The sequence below is a fragment of the Stegastes partitus genome, unplaced genomic scaffold, assembly GCF_000690725.1.
Source record: "Stegastes partitus isolate 25-593 unplaced genomic scaffold, Stegastes_partitus-1.0.2 Scaffold166, whole genome shotgun sequence".
Classification (NCBI taxonomy): domain Eukaryota; kingdom Metazoa; phylum Chordata; class Actinopteri; family Pomacentridae; genus Stegastes; species Stegastes partitus.
Genome location: NW_007577897.1, coordinates 117556 through 141490, shown reverse-complemented (window position 1 = coordinate 141490; position 23935 = coordinate 117556). Strand labels below are relative to the sequence as shown.

General features: G+C 42.1%; 2 protein-coding genes across 2 annotated transcripts in view; one reads left to right on the top strand and one right to left on the bottom strand.

The window, feature by feature from the left end:
* The first annotated feature begins 225 nt into the window (after positions 1-225).
* wdcp (WD repeat and coiled coil containing) lies at positions 226-6489 on the top strand. The gene is made up of 4 exons (XM_008279613.1): positions 226-310; positions 1810-3745; positions 4294-4414; positions 5150-6489. Exons 2-4 carry the CDS (start codon positions 1829-1831, stop codon positions 5341-5343), a joined length of 2232 nt encoding a protein of 743 aa, XP_008277835.1. The 5' UTR covers positions 226-310; positions 1810-1828; the 3' UTR covers positions 5344-6489.
* Positions 6490-6563: 74 nt separating this feature from the next.
* mfsd2b (MFSD2 lysolipid transporter B, sphingolipid) overlaps positions 6564-23935 on the bottom strand; it is a 24724-nt gene continuing 7352 nt past the window's right edge. The window contains exons 3-15 of the mRNA XM_008279612.1: positions 23541-23666; positions 23294-23418; positions 14559-14682; positions 12848-12926; positions 12586-12767; positions 11380-11470; positions 10037-10158; positions 9462-9545; positions 9206-9289; positions 8936-9045; positions 7508-7651; positions 7147-7323; positions 6564-6954 (exon numbers count right to left, since the gene is read on the bottom strand). Of these exons, the coding sequence (XP_008277834.1) occupies positions 6906-6954; positions 7147-7323; positions 7508-7651; positions 8936-9045; positions 9206-9289; positions 9462-9545; positions 10037-10158; positions 11380-11470; positions 12586-12767; positions 12848-12926; positions 14559-14682; positions 23294-23418; positions 23541-23666 (1497 nt within the window). The 3' untranslated portion in view covers positions 6564-6905. The remainder of the gene's footprint in view (positions 6955-7146; positions 7324-7507; positions 7652-8935; positions 9046-9205; positions 9290-9461; positions 9546-10036; positions 10159-11379; positions 11471-12585; positions 12768-12847; positions 12927-14558; positions 14683-23293; positions 23419-23540; positions 23667-23935) is intronic.

Below are 23935 nucleotides of genomic sequence, written 5' to 3'. Positions count from 1 at the left end.
ATGAATTTTAATTTTAAGACCATAAATATTTTGCATTTCTTTCGCAAGCTTTTTTTCTGACTACAAATAGTAAAAAAAGAAAAATAGTTAAAAAATAAATAAATAAATAAAATAAAAAGACGGGTGCGATTCAACTACATATCCCATAATGCACCTAACGTCTCCGTTAGTTTTGCTTCCGGGTTATTCAAAAATGAACGTTAGAGCCACATTTTAACCATTTTAACCGGCAAAATGTGAATTAGTACGCAGAAAATTCCCCTTCGGTGTTTTATATGGATTCCGCATGAGATGTTTTTGGTTTTATAAGGTATGTTTGTATCCATTTTTACGCTGATACGTTGTTAGCCCCAAGAATATACGTGTATGTTAACTTAGCTAGTGTTTCACAGTTAGTATGAATTGGTAAACTTCTGCCTCGTTTCAACCACATATTCAATAAAATTAATCCTCAGTATACTTAAAGTCTATCTTTATATACTCTACAAGTATTTTGGCTTACATATTGATGTGATTCAATATTGAGCTGCAGCAATTAATCGATCTATTGAAGTGATTGCCTACTATTTTGATAACCAATTAGTCAGTTTGAGATTTTTTTCAAGAAAAAAATAGTCTAAATTGTAAATATTTCCAGGTTTTTCTTTTCTGCTGTGTGACAATAAACTAAAAATCTTTGGGTTGCGGACAAAACGAGACATTTGAGAATATAAAATTGTGTTTTTTAAGACACCAATGACTTTTTTCGCTATTTTCTATTCATTTAAAGAGTAAGCAGCTGCTTTATTAATCAATAAAATGATCGTTGCAGACTTAATTGTATATGGTGTCTTTTCTGTTGACATCTCAGCTTCCTAAATGTAAATATTTTCTGATCTATTTTTTGGGTTGTGGACAAAACATGGCATGTGAGGACATACTATTTCACTTTTGGAAACACTGCTTGACATTTTTCACCATTTTCTAATATTTAATGACACAATTTATTGACTTGTAAAATAATTTCTGTATTTGTGAAGGTTAAAATAATTATTAGCTGCAGCTCTAATTGTGTCTGATTCCTTTTCTGTTGACATCTGACATTTAATGAGGATAAGTAATCTCTATTTGATAATGAGTCTTCCTAATGTCCCCAAAGTGAACCTGGAAGTTCCACCAGGTTTAAAAAAGTAAATGCTGTGATGAAACACTCTAATCCAACACATAGTATTAATATCTTTTAGGGCTGTAACTAATCATTGTTTTTCATTAACGCTGCTGATAATTTTCTCAATTAATCAACTAGTAGTATATTGTATGAAATGTCAAGGAAAAAATGAAAAAGGCCAGTCGGGGTTTCCCAGAGCCCGAGATGACAAATGTCTTGTTTTGTCCACAACCCAAAGAAACATTCCTGTCATAGAGTAGGACAGAAAACAGAAAATATTCAAATTTTAGAAGCTAGAATTAGGGAACCTGTTTTATATAAACTGATTAATTGGTAATATAATGGTTAGTGCTTAATTGAATAGGTGGTAACTAATCGATTAATCAAGTAATGGTTGCAGCTCTAATACCCTGAGGTCCTGAACCTGTGTGTTGTTAAGGTCATCACGCGGTAAGCAGCTATAGGTGTTCGTCACACTGCTTCAGCTCAGGCAGGGGGGGATTAAAGCAAGTACTTGGAAGGAGACACGAGAGGCTTTTTCTATTCTTAATCTGCATAGGTAGCAATAGCTACTCTTGTTCCAGCCCTATTCAGATCACAGACAGGGCTCTGGCATAAATGTTAGCTTTTTGAGTGACTTGTTTTTTTTTTCCTTTTTCAAGCTTCTTCATACCTGCCAGGATGGATCTTGGTAAGGCTAAGCTGATCAGGACTGGTCTCAACACTCTGCACCAAGCCATCCACCCTGTGCACGGGATTGCCTGGACGGACGGCAAGCAGGTCTGCCTGACGTCGCTCTACTTCATCAATGGGGAGGTGAAGTTTGGGGACACTAATGTTATCGGGCAGTTTGAGCATGTCTTCGGGCTCTTCTGGGGTCCGCTGTGCTGCTCAGACTCTCCCGCTTTGCTGGCCGTTCAGCACAAGAAACATGTTACCGTGTGGCAACTGCAGCTCAGTGCTCTGGAGCAGAACAAGCTGCTGTGCACTCAGACCTGTGAGATGAGCGAGCCTTTCCCTTTGCTGTCTCAAGGCTGCGTCTGGCATCCGAAACTGGACATTCTAGCTGTGCTGACGAAGAGGGACACGTCTGTGCTGTTTTCCGTGCGGGTGGACAACAGGAGAATCAAAGCAGACATCAAAGGTAGCGGACTTATTCATTGTGCTTGCTGGACTAAAGATGGCACTCGCCTGGTGGTGGCTATCGGCAGCGCTCTTCACTCGTACATCTGGAGTGACATCCAGAAGAGCCTGGTGGCCTGCTCCTTCTGCCCCATCTTTGACGTGGGGGGCTACATCTGTGCCATCGAGGCAACGGGGGAGGCTCAGGTGGCCGTGGCTACAGAGCTGCCTCTGGATAAATTATGTGGGTTAAATGCAGGCATAGCCTTTGACATGCCAGCAGAGCAGGAGTCCCTGCACGGCCACGGCTCGCATGTGGTCATGTCAGATGACGACAGCGTTCTGGACTCGAGGAGGAGATCATTTGAATCGGAGAGGTCTTTCATCCCCAGCTCAGGTCCTCTGGATCTCACCCACCTCCTGGCGAGGCACCGTCGCTCCGACCCCAGCCCCCTCATCCACCTGCGTCGCCGAGACACCGTGACCGGCTCTGGCCAGGACTCCTCGCACCTCATTCTGGTTACCTACGACCGAAAGGTCACTACCACCCGCAAAGTCAGCATCCCAGGGATTTTGGTCCCCGACATTGTTGCGTTTGATCCACGTGGCTCCACAGTTGCGGTGGCCTCCAACACCTGCAACATGGTTCTCGTGTACTGCATCACGGCGTCTGCGATGCCGAACATCCAGCAGATCTCTCTGCAGGCAAACGAGAGGCCCAAAGGAGTGTGCTTCCTCAGTGACAAGATGCTGCTGCTGATGGTGGGCAGGCAGAAGTCCAACGACCCGGCCTTCCTCCCGTCTTCCAACACCGATAAATACATTCTTCGCCTCATTGCCAAAGAGCTGATGTATGACGGAGAGAGTTCTATCACACCATCCCCCTCTGCTCACCATGTGTCCACTTCTAATTTCTGCGCAGGGATTAGGAGACACTCAGAGCACCTGTCAAAGGATGACAGGGAACGCACAGGGATAAAGGACTTGGTGTTGCCTGGAAGGGGCATAGTTTGTTCACCAGGGAACAGGCGCAGGCTGGTGGAGGAGGTGAGGAGCACCGAGCCCAGCCCCGTCACCAGCTCCGTGGACTTCTCTGACCGAGCATCAGACAGAGCCCCGTCCAGTGCCTCTTCCATCACGGTGGAGAACTTCGACATGGACCACGTCAGCCGAATGTCCAGCCTGGCGGTGGCCGGCCAGGTCAGCAGAGACTCCAGCCGGTGCAGCTCTCCTCGCTTCGAGCCGTCCGATAAACTCCACTCGGAGCCGACGCTGCCGATGCCGGAGAAGACGTCCAACGTGGCCAAAGAGCGCGCGCTGGAGCAGCTGGTTCATAACATGGAGAGACTTTTTACTCGCTTTACAGAAGTGCAGCAGTGCCTGACGGAAATCAGAGATTATACCCAGAATGGCAAGAAGGCCCTGACTGTCTACCCCAATGCCACTGAAGCCCCTTATGTCAATGTCACATACCAGGTACAGTTGTGCTCACTACGGTTTTCCTCTGCATTTATTAGCATTCTCCAGATTAAACATATCCAAGGGAAGTAAGCATTAACAGTGAGTCTGTGTTCCCGTATTTGACAAAAATCTATGCATGTTTTTTTGTTGTTTTTGAACCATTTTCTGAACAAAAATGCCTATTGTGCTTGGGGAAATGAAATCCAGGCTAGAAAAACTAGTTGAAACATTGATCTGGTCTTTTAGTTCCCCATTCTTATCGTTTTGGCAGTGCTGCCATTCCCTTGGCGCTGGCTAAAACCTCTTTGTGATGTGTTCAAATTTCTATGTAGGAAAAACCCAGATTTCCACATTGTGTATTGGGCACTGTTCTGCTGAAATAATAAACTTAGCAACTCAGAAAGGGAATTTCACAGTTGTTTTTTTTTTTGCCGCATTCCTTGTCGTGAGTGGCTTTTGCATGACGGGGATGCAGTTTAATCAGTTGCATTTTTACTCTGAGGACCAGACAAGCTAAAATGCACAACACCTTTTTGCATCACTATTTTCTGTCCCTTGTGCAGAAGCAGTTATCGGAAAACGTGTTCATCGACGAGCGGAGGCCGGTGCTGCTTTGTGACGGCAAGCTGTGTCTGCGCGCCCTCCAAGACCTCTTCAGCCTCACCATTGTGGAGATGATGTATGGTACGTGCAGAACGTTAGATCTGAGGTCAAGAGGTCAACGATTGCAGTATGCAGACAATCGGTAACAATGGCGAACTCATCGCTGCATCAGCTTTAAGATTTACCGGCTGTTTGTTCAGTGTCATAAGTCTATTTACACCCTAAAAAGCCACACTTAAGCAGTATCTAAGCTGCCTTTGTAAAAGCCTTCTGTGTGCCTATGAGATTAGCTGTGTGGTGACACAGCGCACACAGGGTCGGCTAATTGAAACCACCTCGAGGAAACTGCTTGCAGCCCTCTTAGGAAGGCTCCCTGGGCTTCCCCGCTGAGGTCAACTGGAAGTCAGTGACTACATGTTTAAACCATCTGCATTTAGCTGGTTTTTTTTTTCATTTAAAGTTCTTTAGGTCCTCCACTCGCTATGTACTTTAACTGACAAAGAACCTTACGTTTGCTCTTATACTCATAGATGCGTGTTCTAGCATTGTTCTTCTATTAACGTGCCTAAGCTATAATTGGAAGTGATTAAAAGCCTAGGTCAGATTACAAGGTTTAAAACAAAAGCAGCTTAATGTGCATAGTGTTTTGTTGCTGTCGCTGCTGCAAAGACAGGCTGCCCTGAGCTGACACCAGCAAGCTGTAGCTGTCACGTATTACAGTTTGCAGTGTTTTGGCACCTAATTTGTTGGGTATTTAAGCGATATTTGGAAAATCCCGCTTAGCCATTGCTCATGTGTTTTTTGTTTTATTTCCAGGACCATTGTGGATTGTACTCGTGGCAGATGCAGACGGCTTTGTGCCCTTGACGTTTAAGCCCAAAGACGAGCTCACGGTGCGGAACGGGAAGCGGAAATCGACCCTTCGGACTCCTGGGAGTCCAGAGAACTCTTGTCCAGCCAGTCCAGCCCCCAGCCAAAACCCCAACACAACCACAGAGGCCTCGGTGTAGTAGTAGCTCCTCATGCAGTACGGACTCCTCAATATACCAAAATGTATCCGAGTGGTTCACAGTGCAAACACAGCCAGTGTGGCATGAACATGCAGTTGGAGCCCGACCGATTCTGGATTTTTGGGGCTGATATTGATGACAAATTTTAGGGAATAAAAACTCCAATGTCAGTGTATCAGCTGATACTCCTTATAGATATTTACATACCTCATGTTAGAGTGATATTGAAAAGAAAAACTGATGGGGTAGGTGTTTAATAAGCAATGGATTTCACACATGAATTAGAAGACACCACAATGAAGACACCACTTGACTCCGCACCACCATGTCCTGGGATGTAGTACCTACTCTGCTCCAGGTGCTGCAGACAGTGCTGAGAGTATTAATAACAGTATTCTGCTGGACAAACTATGCAACGAGGCATTTTCTAAGTTACCCCAAGAATCTTTTCTTGCATCATGTTCTGTTAAAAAGATTCAGATTTCACATAAAACAACATGTATGTCAACTCCATTATGCAATGTCAGCTGATATCGGTCGGCCTCGAAATTCTGTGACGCACAGAAAACTTGTAGTTATCAAATTTATTTTTGTATTGAACCTCAGTATAGATGTGAAAAGGGCTGCTTATGTAATGTTTACATGTTTGCTGCTTTTGAATGGAAGCTTAACTAAAAGAAATTGAATCAATGAGCCACATTTTCTTTTCTTTTTTTTTCTCATTTTGACAAAATGCAGTGCAGCTTTGAGTGTTTTAGGGATGTTTGAGACGTGTTTTCCTCGTGTCCTGGCACAGGAGCAAATAGAGGCCAATGTGTGAAGTAAAGCACGGCAGAAACTTGTGGAAATAAGATGTGTGAAGTTCAGATTTTGCTCCTAAAATGTCTGGTTCAGCATTTAAATGCACCTCAAATGTCTTAAATTCTAACTGACCTTGCTGTGCAGTGTAAAGGACGGCCAATCTGTTCATGACAACACAACTGAAGCACTTTTACCTCCACGTTTGTCACATTGCAAAACTCAGTTCTACAACTGCCCACAAGAGGGAGCAACGCACAACAGAATCTCTGAGTCTGTTGTCAGGATTGTTTGTGAAGGCCAAAACAAACTATTTATGTTCTGAATATTAAATTTGCATAACCAGCACTGGGTTTTTTTGTGTTACTTATTTATACATAGCACCACCTCCTCAGCAAAGAAACACAACAACCACACACTTATTGTCTACCAATCAATCTCTACAACATTTATTGATTTCATGTCATCAATCCTTTCTGGAATCATAAATAAATAACGGTGTTGTAGAGCTAAACACGGCAATTAATGATATACATTCATTTATATAAATTAGGTAGTCTTATTTTATATATATATATTTATATATCCAAGATGACTATACAGTACATGTGAAAATGAAACAAAAAATGTTTACATTAAAACAATTTAACTATTTATCAGTGTAATATACACTAAAGAACAACCTTCCAGCTGCATCACTGGAATCCGTGGCTTTTTTTTTTCTGTTTTTTTTTTTGTGAAATTCACTCCATTCAAGATCCAGGTCACACATTACTCAAATCTTCCACAGTTCTGGAGCTGACGCTTTGATTCCTGTGAGAGACATCAATATCAGTAATGTTCATGTAACTTGTCCATTTTTCTTTTTTTTCTTTCCCTGCTTCTTTATACTTTTCCTGGAGCTTTACAGAAGACATAAAAACGACCGTCTGCCAAACAAGAACTTAACGTGTCACAGGAGGTTAAAGCTGTTCCCTCAGGTGTCCGTTTATGATTTCTACACACCGTAGCTCCTCCAGGCAGAGTTTATTCCTGAGCCGTACGTCTTCGCTGATGGGATAGAGGAGCAGGATCATTAACCCCGTCACGATGAAGGCCACCGGGGCGGCGCCAATCAGCAGCTTCAGGGTGTAGACCACGGGAGCGGGCTGCTTGCAGGCGCCGGTGTCGTACCCTGCAAACCTACACACACATTAAAACGCAGGTTACGGGAACATCGACCTGAAGCTGCAGCAAATGAGCAAACTCGACACCTCTGGCGTGATGAATTATGCATCGGAGCTTGGGGTTAATGGGTTTTTCTTTTTTTTTTTTAAGCGAGGTATCATGACACGCTAAGTGCAGATACATTAATCGGGGGACTTACTCCAGGCAGAGGGTGGACACTCCCAGGGAGATGCCGGCGGCGAATTTAGTGAAGAAGACGTAGAAGGAGTAGAAGATGGCCTCGTGGCCTTTGCAGTAGGGGTTGGCCAGCCTGAAGTCGTCCACCACATCTGGCAACATCGACCTGGACACACAAACAAGCAGATTTTGTCCTGAATGCCCCTTTGCTCTTCTTGCACAACCGGCCTGACGATGTGGGGTCTACTTATAGAGCCCTGATGTACCGGTTGGGCTAAAATTGCAGAGCTAAGAACACGATTAGATGATGAGCAGCGGGCGGCACCACCGGCTTCGGCCCACTGGCAGGATAAACAATCGGGCCCGTCCAAAATAAACATGCCCCCCTCCGAAGGCTGTAATTTGAGGTTCCAGGGAGGAGACGGGAGACGAGTGAGGAGGTCATAGAAACGACTGCAAAACAGATGTAAAGATACCTAAAAGCTCCTTGATGCTACACGAGCTTTAAAGTACCACCTGTAATTTTTAAGAATGACATCACTCTCTTGACCGTGACTTGACCTGATGGGGATTTCTGGGCAACAAATCACTGCTGGGACTTAAATAACAATAATTAGCATGAAAGGAGCTGCAGGATAAAGTCTGAATGTCAACAAAGTCAGAGCACTGCTGGGTTTTGAACATTATGCGGGTAAAAACCTGCACTGGAACTTCGCACACATGACTTTTTTCACCAAGTTAAAGAAACAGAATATTCATATTTCACATAATAAGCACTATAAGATTCAATCACCACTAAAGCAAATAAATAAGCTTGTAAAAAACCAATGATCATGCTTGAGAAAAATAAAATTAAAAGACATATTTTTCCAGAATTTTTTCTATTTATTTGGCTTTTTTTTTCTAGAATTTTGAAATACAATAAAATATTAGCAAAATTATAAACATAGACTGTGAATTTACATGTATAATGTAAAATAACTAGAATATATATATATTTTTAGGGAAAATTAAGGTTTTTATTTGGACATAAAAGTAAAATAAATAAAAATAAAATATTAAATGCTAAAATGCATTATTGTAATATTTCCTTTTTGTTGAATAGATTAATCTTTTAAATGCTGTAAATATAGTTCTAAAATTACACACAGTTAATGACAGAAACAAAATTCACAGTTTTTTTTATTTTTGATTTATTATAAGTAATTTCATTATTTTTATGCATGTACATATCTCTACATATATTCAACCTGTAAATGATTTTTCAGAATTTTTCTTGAAATATTTACATTTTTTGTTGTTTTTTTCTCCTTGTTTATACAGTGCAGACTTGTCATATTGATGTTTAAGTTAAACAAAAAAAAAATCTGCCCATTTTCTCTCCTTTTTTGCTTTTGTTTTCGATACTTGAAGCCAAAACAAATCATACTTTACGCCCATTGAGTCTCACCATGGCAGCAGAAGTGATGCAGCCACACTGAGTCCAGAGGAGACCGCCACAACGTAGGCCACCACCACGTTAGGAATGAACACCAGCATCAGCGTGAAGGGCATGATCCACTAAAGGACACAAACACAGGAGAGGGAAAAGTTCATATTGTTGACCTGACGTGTGGCTTCTGAGATTAGGACGCTCCCGAGTTCATCCACAAGATGGCACAAGCAGTAAAGTTCAACAGTAAACGCTAGCAGCTATGAAAATAAAAACCAGTCCACTCACTGTGATACCACAGAAAGCGGCCGTCTTCTTCCCGTACCTCTGCAGAAACCATTGCCACAGCGGAATGCTTATCACTGCAGAAACCTGATGGGAAAGGCAGATGTGAGGAGAATTATTTCACATGAGACGCTGAAATGAAATGTTCCCTACATAAAAACATGTGGCTCATCTAAAGCAGCTGCCATGAAGGTGAAAGAAAGTGTCCAGACAGTGAGATGTTTGTGTTTTTGTGAGGCGAATCAGAGCAAGACCTCACCAGGATAGTCAGCACAATGTTCTGGAAGTGATCCCTCAGGTCGGCAGCGTAAGTGCAGAAGAGGACGAAGTTGCTCTGAACCAGCTGCAGAAATCAGAGGATCAAACATTCAGAGATGCAGCCCGGTCTTGTCTACTCAGCACTGTCGCTGTGCACTCAGCTGGCTGCCAAATGAAGTGACTGGAGAAGCTGCTGACGGTGTTTCGCAGTGATTTATTCCCACTCGGAGGCTCGACACGGATGACAACTGACACCTCCTCAGAGATGAGCGGGGCGAAAAATATACAGAAACGGATCCCGATGCAAAACTCTGCAATAATTTAAAGAGCCTTTAAAGCGAGGTGTCGAGACTGTGGCGTCTGTGTCGGAGTGACAGGAAAACAGCAGGAATGTGCTGCTCGGGTTTCGCTCTCAGGAGTCCCAGAGACTTAAAACACGCTTTAAAGCAGCAGCTTTCAGTAAGTGCTCTTCTGCATTGATCAAATCAACATTGAGCGTCGTCGGGATCCAGGACTGGCTCCGTTTACTGTAACGCAGGGTGTCGTGTCTGAGAAGTGCTTCATAAATGCATTTACCTGAATGGCGACAGTGATGAAGAGGAATGCGGCGGTTAGAGTGAGGTACGGCCCGTGTCTCATCACCAGGATGAAGGCCTGGTGGAACGGGATCTGCTTCTCGGTCTTTGGGGCATACGGATCTGAAACAGGTTACATGTGGAATAAGAATATGAGCACGCAGCGGATCGAATAACATGCAGTAAGGGAAAGGCGATAGATGGGCTCTGGAACTGCCCCTGCAATGCAGTGGAGGCCGTTTGTCCCAGTGAGAGGTGTCATTTATCGTGTAATAACGATCAGACACAGTGTAATGAGCTAATGCTGGCAGAGTTCCAAAGAGTACAGCATGTATGAGGTACATATGGGGAGTGTGTATATATAAAACATACAGATATACATAAAGATGCAATAAATGCACCTCATACTGTAAATGAGTAGCGCTGTCACAGTGTCACTGTAAAAAATGAAAAAATTGTGTTTACTTGCTGGTATTTCACAGATTTTCCTTGTTTTTTTTCCTTGTATTTTTATAATTTCTGATTATCTTTGACTGTATTTCAATCAGCAAAAAATATTGTTATTTTACTAGTTTAAAAAAAATGAGAACAAAATCAGAAAAAATAAGAAAAAAAACAAGTTACAGTTATTTACCATTTATTTGAAAGGAAAAATATGTACATTAAGGATTAAAAAATGGTCAGTTTTAACTGTTATCTTACAGATTTTCCTCTTTTTTTGTTAAATTACAGATAATAACTCGTAAAATCACAGAACAATATTTTAATGTATATGTTAATTGCAAAAACTTTTTAAAAAGGGGCCAAAACTGTCTAAAAATAGTGTTTTTTTGTTTTGTTTTGTTTTGTTAGACTATTTGACTGTAAAATTACACTATTTGTTTTTACTGTATTAAATAAGAAAATATATATATTTACAGATTTATGCCACTATTTTGAAGGAAGAAAAATTATATTCGGGATTGAAAAATGGCAAAAATTTCAACTGTTATTTTACAGATATTCTGTTTTTTTCACAACAGATAATATCTCGTAAAAGCCACAGAAAAAAGGTATTATTTTTATGTTGACTGTAATTATATTGTTTTACGCTCATTAATATCATTATTTTTTAAATCAGCTGCAAAATGTCATTATTTTAAGGATATTTGCTGTTATTTTCACTGTTTTTTACAGTTTCTGTTACAGTAATACAGAATGGGAGAAAAAAAGAGCCCAAACTCGCAGCCTCAAGGCCAATAAAATACAAAAATCTGTCATCTGCTCTGTAATTGATCAATCAGCTGCTACAACTTGTGAGTCTGTCAATCAAGACATCAGTTCAGCATCGTGGGAGGTTCTCACCGTCTCTCTCTTTGACTCCCAGGAACATCACCAGCGTGCAGATGACGAACACTCCTCCGATGACGCCAGCAGCGATCATGTAAACCTCCTTCTGCAGAGACAAACACCAGGAGCAGCTCAGTCTACGTCCGTCCGTCCGTCTCTTCTCACACAACAGTCTATTCTGAGGCTTGCTGCAATCTTTAATTCATAATGTTCTCAAATGCCTGAAAGATTCAAGGGCTTGGTTTCAACACGCCATACGTTCGCTCTAGGTGTCGGTTTTTACCCTGAACTGTGGACACTTTCTGTTTTCTTCAGATCTTCCTTTTTCCTAACACTCATCAGAGCTTGATTTATTGCCTGCGACTCTCTGTGTGGACTTTCGCGAGCTGCCGTTTCGCTGCACAAACACAAGCATAAACAGGAAGAAACCTCAAGTAGATCTCTATCCAAAAATACCGTCCGATGCCGTACCCCGACAGGAACTGCTCTGCCTTAAACAACTTCTGTTTGTTTGCTATTTTTCCGTGCGGCTCAGCCCCAGCGGTTCATTATTATTTATGCACATCAAACACTCCCTGTTTCCGAGGGCAGACTGAGTTTGCCCAGACGGTGTGCCACCCTCACCAGCGACCACGAGAGGAATTTAGCGGGTGGCTGCCGGAGGGTTTGGCCTGGCCAGCGGGTCGCCCCCGATAGGGTTCACCCAAAATCCATTTGGAAAAGAAACCCAAATAGCTGCGGCGCAAACCCTAAAGTTTGGACTCTGGGCTTGTTTCATCTTCACAAAAAAAAAGTTCCGTCCCGGCAGTTTTTATTCACAGCTCCGCAAACTGAAGTGCTCAGAAACACTTCCCACACGTTGAATCTGCCTTTGAGCGTTGGGGGTGTGATATAAATAGGCCTAATGACTTGCAGGCTGTGGAGACCCCTCGGTGCAGCGGGGGCCACGCTTTGGAGCCTGAAGGGAGGAACCCCCTTTTTGTGGTCAGCCAGGCTCAGGATGTCGGGTTCGGATATCAAACAGCGACGTCTCCTTTCGATCCCAAGCCATTTTGGATGAACCTGTAGAAAGCCTGCAAATATGGAGCCAATTTCCAACAATCCCCCCTTTTCATTGGACCTCGCAACCGCCCTGCGCACACGGCTTCACGACAGTTATTTTCAAACTTTGGCCTACTTTGAGCGCACCTGGGCTCCTGGTTCTGGAGCTCTGACACTTACAGCGTGTGACAGGTAATCCTGGGGGCGAACCAGGCTCTTGACGACCTCCGTGCCGCTGCTGTTGCCGGGGTAACCGGCGGACATGTTGTGAGTGGGGCAGTGCTTCAGAGTGTGAGCGCTGGCCACGATCTGGCCCTGGATGGCGGCGCCCACCAGCGTCCCCAGCACCTCCATCGTCATTCCTGTCGCCACAGATCGGGTTGTCAGAGGCAAAGCTTCACAAAGCACGCACAAAGGAATATTTTTTAAAAAGAGGCCTTACGGTAGGCAGTGGCCGAGTCTCTTTCCTTCTGGTCTGTGCTCAGGAACATGGTGAGGGCAGAGTAAGGCACGTGGAAACACTGCAACGGAGCAGAAAGAGTCGGTTAATTCTCGGGCGAAACAGGAGTAAATACAAGTCTGGAAACAGCGGCAGTGAAAAGTCGCAGAAGTCCCACGAGGAGGAGAAGAAATAATGAATGAATTTAAGTTGTGGTTTTATTTTTAGTTTAGCCGGCGGCTTGTTTCTGAGGATGGAAGTGACAGTCGGTCACGTTGGTCCAGACCAAAATATCTCAACATCTACTGAGCGGGCCGCGGACATTCACGGTCCCCAGAGGATGAATCCTAACGAGCTTGGCCATGAGGTCGACCGTTCTGGTTCTGGATTAAATGCCTCGATAACAGGATAGCAGAAGAAAACGTCCTTTAAATAAGAGTCCTACTCATGCAACAGTAGATAGTTATGAGCAGCAGATCTGATATTTTCCCCAAATATTATTATAATTTGACTGACTCCCAATAAAATAAATGAATTTATTGGAGAAACCAATTTAGGGCCCGATTGGTTCCATGTCAAGAGTAATAGTCAATCAATCCTTAAAGATAAACCCTAAAGAGCTCTATTTTTATTAAATACATGGAAGATATAAATCTAAAAAAGGGTTTTTAGTGAAGTTTTGCATTGGAGTTTGTGTTTTTCTACATTTCCACACCAGATTTTAATTTCGATGTGAGCGTACACCAGCTCTAAACGCCTCCTTGATTGACTAATACTAAAACAAACACATCGTTCGACTCCTACTGTGACTGTTACACGCAAAAAAAACGGACTCGCAATCAAATGAAAGCCCTCTCGCTGCCTTTTATCGACGTGTTTCCTGCAGAATGTACACATGCTGTAAATATACCAAAAGCAATCTCTGCAGTTTCCATGTCGGCCAAACCTCAGATCTGTTTTCTCCTTCCTCGCCACCACCTCTCCCAGAGAATAGCCCTGCTTCACTTTGTAATTTACACAAGGGCTCAGTCAGCACTGCGGCCAAATGAGCATGCAGAGCCGCAACCAAAATAAATGCGGCCGTGAAAAGGATTTTTTTTTTTTCTTTCTTTGTGCAGCTCCTATACAGCGTGTGTCATTTTACTGCATGTTTATAGAATCCAACCTGCTTAACCGTGGGACGCAGATGGAAGTGAGAACGGCTTAATTTGGACGCAAAACCGGTTATTAGTTGATTGCATTTCCAGTGACGTATTGCATTCGGCCTCGTGTTTACAGACTGAGTGATAACAGCTGGTGTTTCCCAGCAAAACTTCACACAAACACACAAGCGGCAGACAATGAAGGAGAGGTGGGGGGAAGCTAAAAGTGGCAACCGGCATTTACCCAGCGAGAAGGTTCCTGGCAGGGCTCACCGTATACTTATCAAGTAGTTAGAATGACATGCCATTACAGCTGGCCGCAGTGTGGCTGCAGCGGGCTGCACGCTCCGTAGCACATGTTATACGGGTTAGAGAGGGAAACAAAGTAATGGTCTGGAGCATAATAACTACACCTAAATAACTACACTTCCCCTTTGAGGCGAGGCGTCTAATCTGCTCGCAAATCAAAGGCACGAGATGACTGCAACCGTCTTTGTTGTTTTCATCCGTCTGTTACGCAATGTGTTGTCTGCAGACACGATGGGAGCTTTCGTCTCCTCTGTCAGACTTACAGTGATGAGGGTTTGGTAGAGGCAGTAGAAGCCCAGATACCAGATGAACCTGCCGCCGTTGAAGGGAGGAACGAACCAGAGGTAGAAGTAGGAGACCACCAGGAACGGAGTGCAACCCACCATCCTGCAGGGAAACAAACATGCACAAATGTTCATGCACAAATCTCGTTTTGCAGCAAAACAATCGTTTTCACAGCAGGACAGAGGCTGCGTTATGTAACTTGTCATAGCACCGTTAGAATGAGGCCATATTTCAGGCAGATTACAGCCGAGGGGTTAAGCTGACTGCTAAATGATTATGTTGTTGTAAGTATGGCAGGAATCTGTCCGGGGAGGGACGCGCAAACAAGGCAAAACACCACAATATGTCAAAGCCGCGCATACCGTGGAGACACACGAGCGGACGCAGCGTGAAGCCGTTCTGCTGCGTCGCGCTTTTTTCTCAGAACTCGGATGATACAGTATGTGGGCCATGTATAATTCATAAGTAAACAACCGGTCCGTGTCATTATGGTCGACGTGAGCAGCTGCAAAACGAGGAGGAAAAGAGCACATTATGGATGATCAACGGTTTGCCGCCAAACGCCGATGTATCATCATCATCCTCATCATCATCATCATCATCCGCCCTCTTCCTGCGTCCCTTTAACCCTCCGAACCCCAAAAACCCACCGGCGGGTTTGAATGGCATGTTGTCTTCTAAAAGAATCACCAAAATTACAATATTTATCAAAGCCAGAGAGTGTAAAAACAGAAAGAATCGTGTTTCCGACGATCCTCGAACTACTCATCTGTGACACGTGGCTCCAGCTGAACCGAACCGAAGCTTAAAGTCACGATATGTCATCAAAATCACTTCATTCTACACGTCTCGTTTAAAAAAAAACATCAAAAATTAAGTGTTTGCTCGAATAAGATTCTGTGAAATACACAAAATTCTTTGCATCAGACAGCCAGGTTTCACTCAGCCGTGACCAACAATCTCACAAGAAACAATTCAGGGACTTTTCAGCTGAACTGCAGGCAGTGTTTCCACCAGAGCAGACAGGAGACAAGTGTGAAAATTAAAAACTAAATCATAAAACAGATGTAAAGTCACTACACTTTTCCAGTACTGCTAACAGCTGTGGGCACTTGCAAAATGTTCTGTATGTTATTTCCAGGTGTCTTTTTAAATCTTTGTGGGGTCGTTCATCTCAAATCATCGAGTTTTTAGAACAAGTTCCGCTCGACCGTTTCCAAATTTGCCTGAAAATGGTACAGCAAGAATATGGATATTAAAAAAGATGTTTTTCGATTTTTTTATTTGGTGCATCAAGTATTTTTTGAGATAGAACATAAAAAACAAACAGTTGCCCGTTGACCCACTTACAGCGTGTGATTTTGCACATTTAAATTTGAGCTTGTGTTTGAACGACAACATCTCAGGAACTATCAAAGATAAAAGCCTGAAATTTTCACAGTTGTTTCTCTTACATGTGGGAATAAACTATATTTTCAAGAATCTTAGTTATATTTGGGGAACCATTTGGAAACTCCAGATGTCTGATGTGTGCTCAGAGATGAGACTCCTCGTGACAGCTTCATTTGTTTTTCATAATTCACCCCTAATTCGAGATTGTTTGACCTACTCGTCCAGTATTGCAGACTCTGAATCAATGACACGATGAGAAACAACAGTGAAAACTTCAGGCTTTTATCTTCAATAGTGTTTGAGATGTTGTCATTCAAACACGACACATAAAGTGTGAAAGAATGTGCTGAAAAAGGGTCAACAGGCAATTTATTGAAGGAACTGTTTTGAAAATGTATTTATTTAGAAATGAATATTTGATATATCAAACTATAATGTCACAGATAAAAATGTAAATATCTATAGCAGGGGTGTCAATCTCAAAAACACAGTGGGCCAAAATTTAAAACCTGAACAAAGTCGTGGGACATCATTGAACAAATGAACCTTTTAATATGGACCGAAACAGATTTTGCTTTAACATTGAATATGGAACAAGCAACGCTTATTACCATACATTATATATAACTTAATAGTGGAGACATGCAAAATCTAATTATAAATAAAAAAAACACATCAGTGGCACAGTGACAGTTGTAGTGTGAAGTGCCTACTGTCACAGAGGAGAGGGAGTTTCTGGGTCCTGTCCTGATTGACGTGCCAAAACAACAACAGGGCATTATGGGATTTGTAGTATTAGCGGTGAATGGGCTGTACAGTATAATACCGGGGGCAGCTCTAGTAGTCATTTGGTATTGTCTCGCCGGCCAAATATAATTACAAAGCGGGCCAAATTTGGCCCACGGGCCAGAGTTTGACACCCCTGATCTATAGCGTATGAAGAGACAAGCAGTCAAGCAAATCAGCCCCTGATTGTTTGAGATGGAATAACTTCAAATTTATGGCATTCTAGCTTTACACAGGAGATATTTGTGAGTTTTCTCTCCTTCTAGTCGTGGTTGTTCTGTTTCCATAGAGGTGCAGGATCTGAGTTAAAAATGAGGCCACGGTGAGTACAAATGTGACAGGAGTGGAAAAAAACACCCAGAAACAGAGTCTGTTCAGACGCTGGAATGGCTGTAATTCAACTCATCTACAGGTAGAAAAAAAAAAAGAAAAAAGCATCCGTTGGAATTTGGGCGAGCGCGACAAAACTCCGACCTCTGACCTGCTGCACGCCGGAACACAGAGAGCAGGAGAAAGCGGCAGAGAGGGGCCGGTTACAGTCATTTCTAGCATCATCCAGGCCGCTGAAACCTCCCTCTCCTCCCGATTGTTCTCGCTGAAACAAAGGCGGCCCGACAACGCTGGTGCTGCAGTATTGAGTGCTCGGTCATTGGGGGGAGCTGAAAGGGCCCCTGAATGGGGACGGTTAGAATGTTCCTGCAAGATGGACGCGTTGGGCGGGTTGAGGATGCGGCACAAAAACGCTTCCTGGCGCCATTATGCACGCATGGATACACGGTCGCACCTGTCCCCGAAAAAATCTGCACAGCCTTAATTAAAACGCTTGATAAGAAGCTGCCACTTAAAATTCCTCTTCTAGCTGGCTGGTTGGGGACATCTGCGGAATGTTAATTAGACGACGTGCGATGGGGCAGCAGGGATTTGGAATGAGGTCTTGTAGGTGAGGATGTGCTTTATTGGCTGATGTTAGGCTTAGTGGGGGCCGTACATCCCAGCAGTGCAAAGAGACTTAGAGAATGTAGAAATTACAGAGTATTCGCATTTGACGGTATATTTCCACAAGTATTCTCAGGTAGATATTGTCCTTTTTTCGTCCTACTAACATGTATTTGACAGAGAATACTACTAAATGTTAGGCTTCCACTCCTACACGTCTGACTTACAATAAACTGTTTTATAAGAAAAAAGGATCAAATCTGACATTTTCGTTCAACAAATTATTATTTCTTGTCAAAACCAGGCGCCTACGTTACCCACAATTCTCAGCAGTTTAGTTGTGGACAGTTAGGAGCTTCTTCTAGGAACTTTATATCACAAATATATTGACATAAAGTAACTGAGTACATTTACTCACGTGAAATTTTGGGGCTAATTTACTCGAGCGTTTCCATTTTACGAGATATTTCTTCTGCACAAACATTCTCAGGTAAATATTGTACCCTTTATAATCTACTACATGTATTTGACAGAGAGCTCTGCTAAATATTGGGCTTGCACTCCTAAACTTCAAAACTGTCTGACTTACAATAAACAGTTTTATTTAAAAAAATAATTAAAAATTCTCATTTTCATTCAACAAATTCTTCTTTCTTGTCAAAACCGGACGCCTATGTTACCCAGAATTCTCAGCAGAAGTTCAGTTTTGGACAACTAAGAGTTTCCTTCAGGAACTTTTAAACCAAAAATGTAACTGAGTACATTTACTCGAGTACGACACTCAAGTGCAGGTTTGGTAATTTAATGCTGTATTTCTTCTGCACATATGCCACCTTTTATAATCTACTACATGTATTTGACAGATAATACTCGACTAAATGTTAGGTTTGCACTTCTACATTACAAAACTGTCTGACCTACAATAAACAGTTTTACAAAAAAACGCATAAAATCTGACAGAATATTGTCTTTTTTATTCTGCACATTCTTCTTTCTGCTGCCTACATTACCCACAATTCCCAGCTGTGGACACTTCAGTGGGAGATTTGAAGTTTGTACGAGGAGCTTTTACACCCAATGCGATCTGGTGTCAGTCACATAAAGTAACTAAGTACATTTACTCAAGTACTACACTTACGTACAAGTTTTGGGTCATTTATTTGAGTATTTCTATTTTCTGCTACTTGATATTTCCACTCCGCCACATTTCAGAGGCAAATACTCTACTTTTGATTCCCCTGTACATTACTGTGCTAAAATTCAGATTAATATCACAAAACAGAATCATAGAAGACTAAATATGGGGCATTATTGTTGGAACGTTACCCTGATTATTAGCTTAAAATCTAAATGAGCTCCAAAGAGGAAATTTACAAACTACACAGCAGAAAATAACATTAAAGTGATGAACATATTAATGCACCAATAAATATAATCCAATAAGATAACATCAATCATTCTATTATACTGACTGCTTTCACTTTTGGTACTTTCACTATATTCTGATGACGATACTTTTCTATCTTTAAACATCTGAAGGCAGCACTTCTACTTTTTCACACTGTTTTCGGGTCATTTCCACTCACATACAGGATGTGAGCACTTCTTCTAGTTCTGTTTCTTAGGCAGAAACGCCTTCTGAAAGCGGACGTACAGTAGCCCTCCTGATGCCTTCCAGATGCCAGAGCTGACCGTGAATAAAGTCCGGTGGTCAGACTGATCGCGGCGGTTCTCAGGATTAAACTGGTGGTTTGTTGTGTTTGGGTGGCGAGTCCTTCCAAAAGTGCAGTAATCATTTGCTAAAAAAAAAAAACTGTAGCACACGTACACATGAACTCAAACTGGTGCAAAAAAAAGGTAACTGATGGTAATATATCAGCCACAAGGGTTCATTAGTTTAATGTTTAGACAGCACCTTTGAATGCAGGACTTTACTGTGCTGCTTTTACTTAAATAAATACTGACATATTCCGACACTAGGCCCGTGATGCCCGCTTCAACTGGCCGGTTGATATCATCTCATCCAACTAAAGTCTTGTTGCTGGTGTAGCGTTTATTGGGAGAAAAGTTCTATCATCCAGTAGTTAAAACATTCTTGGTGCATTTTGTTAAAACCGATGCCCAAAAGTTCAGCATAAACTTTGCAAACACCAGCTTTTTTGTCATTCCATCTAAAATACTGATATTTATAAAGATATTTGTGGATTTTTAGCTTCATGTAGTCAATACTTTCTGAGATGATTTTTGTTTTTTGTTCATCAACCCACTTTTAGAACGTTTTTGAAAATTGAGGCTGTTTGAACAACAATATCTCAGGAGCTGTTAAAGATAAAAGCCTGAAAATTTCACAGGTTTTACAAACTGTATCAGAATCACAATCTGCAGTATTGGACAAGTGGGTCAAATAATCTCTGATTTGAGCTGAAATAGGAAAGAAATGAAAGCCGTCAAGAAAACTCCCATATTTAAGGTCATATTAATGAATAAATTGATCATGCAGAAGCCAACTAGAGTTATTTTATGAACAAAGTGTAGCTGCATCCCATCCATCCATCATCTACACACCACTTAATCTTCACTAGGGTCATGGGGGGCTGGAGTCTATCCCAGCTGACTCAGGGTGAAGGCAGGGGACACCCTGGACAGGTCGCCAGTCTATCGCGGGGCTACACTTAGAGACAGACAACCAAGCACACTCACATTCACACCTACAGACAATTTAGAATCACCAATTAACCTCAGCATGTTTTTGGACTGTGTGGGAGGAAGCCGGAGAACCCAGAGAGAACCCACGCTGCACGGGGAGAACATGCAAACTCCACGCAGAAAGATCTCACCGGGACGCGAACCGGCGACCTTCTAGCAACGAGGCAACAGTGCTAACCACCGATCCACCTGTGTAGCTGCATGTCACAGTAATACAGAACAAAACATATCGAATACTTTAAGAAAGTTATTTTGTAAAACTTTCACAAGTGACTGGCACCACAAATACAAAAGTACTGGTCGATAGTCTGGTCCAAGTAGAACTGAGTTTCAAAACTTAAAAAAAAAAAAAAAAAGTGCATATTCGTCACTTTCAGATTGTGAATCAATGATATGATGAGAATTATAATAAAAATGAAAAAAAATAAAAAGAGTTCCTGAGATATTGTCATTCAAACAGCCTTTTTAAAAAAAATGCTAAAAATGATGGACGACTTCTTTCAAATGTTATTTCGGATAGAATTTGACATATGAATCCAAAATTTCACAGACACGATTTTAAATATCTATAGTTAAGGATTGAAAGGTTTCATGCTAATCAGACATGTTTGTGCATCACAGTTCAACAACCAACAAAGTCAATCATCTTGTTTGTTTTATCCTTCAGTAGTTCTTCTGCTGGGAGTTGATCTCCTTTCAGAGATCATATGAATACGAGCAGCAGCACTGGGTCTGTTTTCATCATCTCAGTAGGAAACAACCAGGTTCAAATGATTTAATGTGCTGCAGATACTGACTTCTCCGCGGTTATTTATGCCCCGCTCGGGCAGATAAGGTCAGCAGGTAGAGTGTATGTACTTTCTCGCTCTTTAATCTTGATAAACTGCTTTCTCAAGGTTCTACTTCCCGCATTCGAAGGTTATTTGCTACAAATCATAAACACGGCGGCACCCCGGGGGGGACGTTTTGGGCCCAAAAAGACTTCCTATGAAGGAACTCGAGGCGGAGATACAAATCACTTAACGTCTGGATGCGTCAGCCGCCGGGAGAGCAGCTCTTCCTGCTCACGGGGGCCGAGGGGACTTTCCAGACGGAGTTAAAAACTTGAGGGAGTGTCTCATCGCAAACACTGAGCGAGAGACACAATCAAAACACCCACACGGAGGCGGAGACGCACAAACAAACACCTCCAGCTTCCCGAGGGGGAACCAGAGCTGAATTAACATCAGCATCTGTCTGCTGCAGAGCGTCTGGCCACAGCGGACTTGGTTCCCCTCCAGCGCTGTGTGTAATCTATGGTTTCTAATGGAGTGGGCATTAGCTGCAGCCTGTGTAATTACAGTAAGTGTCACGCTGGTGTGTTTAAAAGACACACGCATGCACGCTTAGCTGCTTATAAAAGTGGTGATGGCCTCGTATAATCCACGCTCGGAAGGTGAAAAAAATTGCACTCAGAGCCCCGGAGATGAGGAACAGCTTGCAGATGATGGAAAAAAGAAAGCAAACGAGGTGTTACGTAAATGTAATAAAAGCGGCGCGTGATTTATGAAAGATGAACTATTGTTGTGCAGAAACACGCAGCCTCCCACGGCCTCCAAACAAAACCGCCCGCAACAGCAAATTAAAGCACGGTGGCTGTTTATGCAGCGCAAACCTCAGGTGACACACCGAGAATAATTTAACAAGCATCCAAAAACTGGAGCTTGTTTTTGTTGAATTTTGGGTTTTTTTTTGCACAAACATGAGCGTCGTGTGGGGAGCGTAATGACGTCTGAGAAGGTGGGAGGGAAACCGCCGCATGTTTGATAATCCATCAACAAATTACAGTCTTCTACGTAAATTTAGCAAGAAAATCAGAACCGAGGAAACCGATATTTTACCCAGAGTTATCATTTGAGGTAAATGTGTGCAGTTTAGCTCGACATCTTTCACAACAAGTATCAATTTTTAGTCCACAAGTCGGTTTCTTCTTACTGGAAATGAGATAAACAAGTGACAAAAGACACTAAGATGCTGTGTTAAATATGTCAATAATTCATTTTCTCCTAATTTAATGGGGATTTTAAGAAGTGACTCTAAAATTTTTAATAAATAAATAAAATCTGAATTGCAAAATTGTTTTTCACAACTCACTTACGGATGAATTGAACCTATTTAAAGTGAAAATTGATATTACCTGCACCAAATGTTCATTTATAGGTTTTTATTTCAACAACAGTGTTTTTTTCTGGTTTATTTAAAATGTAAATAAAGAATTTAAAGTACTTCTATGATGTTTGTATTTTACATTTTTACTTTAATAGGTCAAATTATTTTGAAATGTCACAAACTTTTAAGAAAATGCAGCTTTTATACCTTTCTGGTGATTTTATTCTGCGCTAGAGTATTTTTAATAAACTACAAAATGAGAAAAGCTGATGCAGAAGTTCTCTAGTCAGATAAAAGTCGTGGCTAAAACAAACAAACAAAACAAACACATGTTGAGACGCATAAAGCTGGTTAGCAACTGCAAAGGTATGAATAATTTTGGTATTTTTTCGTTGAAATGAAAAAAACCAAACTAAGAAATCGTTACAATTCATCATTAACATCTTTAACACGATGTCGTCTCATCTTCTGTCACCTGTTTATGTCATTTCCAGGAAGAAGAAGTCAACTGGTGGCATAAAAATCTGAGTTTTGTTTTGGGGTTGAAGAATTTGGAGCTTTACTGTAAATCAATAGTTTCAGTTCATCCTGAGGAAACTAAAATTAAATGTTCTTGTAGTTCCTAATTACTATATGCATATCCCTATTTTCTCAGAGTATGAATGTTGAAATGGATGATTGGAAACACTCATTCTGGAGCGGTCCTGATACCGATAGTGAGTTTGGCTTCAGTGTGTGAGCTCACCAGGGCATGAGTCTGCCGATCTTGGTCCATCTGCTCTTCGTAATGAAGAAGCCGACGACGGGGTCGGTCACGGCCCCCCAGGCTTTACCGATGAACAGCACCATGGAGGCCTGGAAGGCGTTGATCTGCAGAGTAGAACCGGGACAGATTGGACTTTTTAGGCCACTTTCAAGCACAGAACTCCCGTTAATTCACATACAGGAGCCACACACACTTTACTACACACTCCTCGTTCTCCTCCGTTTACCTGAGCGACATCGAGCAGGTAGATCTGCAGGAAGAAGGCCGTGGCGCTGGCTGCCACTTCCTTCGGTGCGCCGCCGATCGCAAAACACAGCTTACTGCATAACGACAGCTTCTGGCTCAGGTCGGTCTGGGAAGGCAAAGGAAACAAAAATTTACTTCACAGGTGACGTCTCCAGTTGATTATTTACAGCAAGACCAGTTCATTTTGTGTTGCTTTATTTGTAATTTTCTGTTTAAATGTGCAAATATTGGTGCTGATTGTTTAAATATACACATGGCAGCAGATAGTAAGACTAAATTACAACATAAAGACAACATGGAAGCAGCTTGTAAATCTGCACATTAATAACAACATATAGACCCGTATGTGCACCTACCAGTGAGTCCACATCTCTA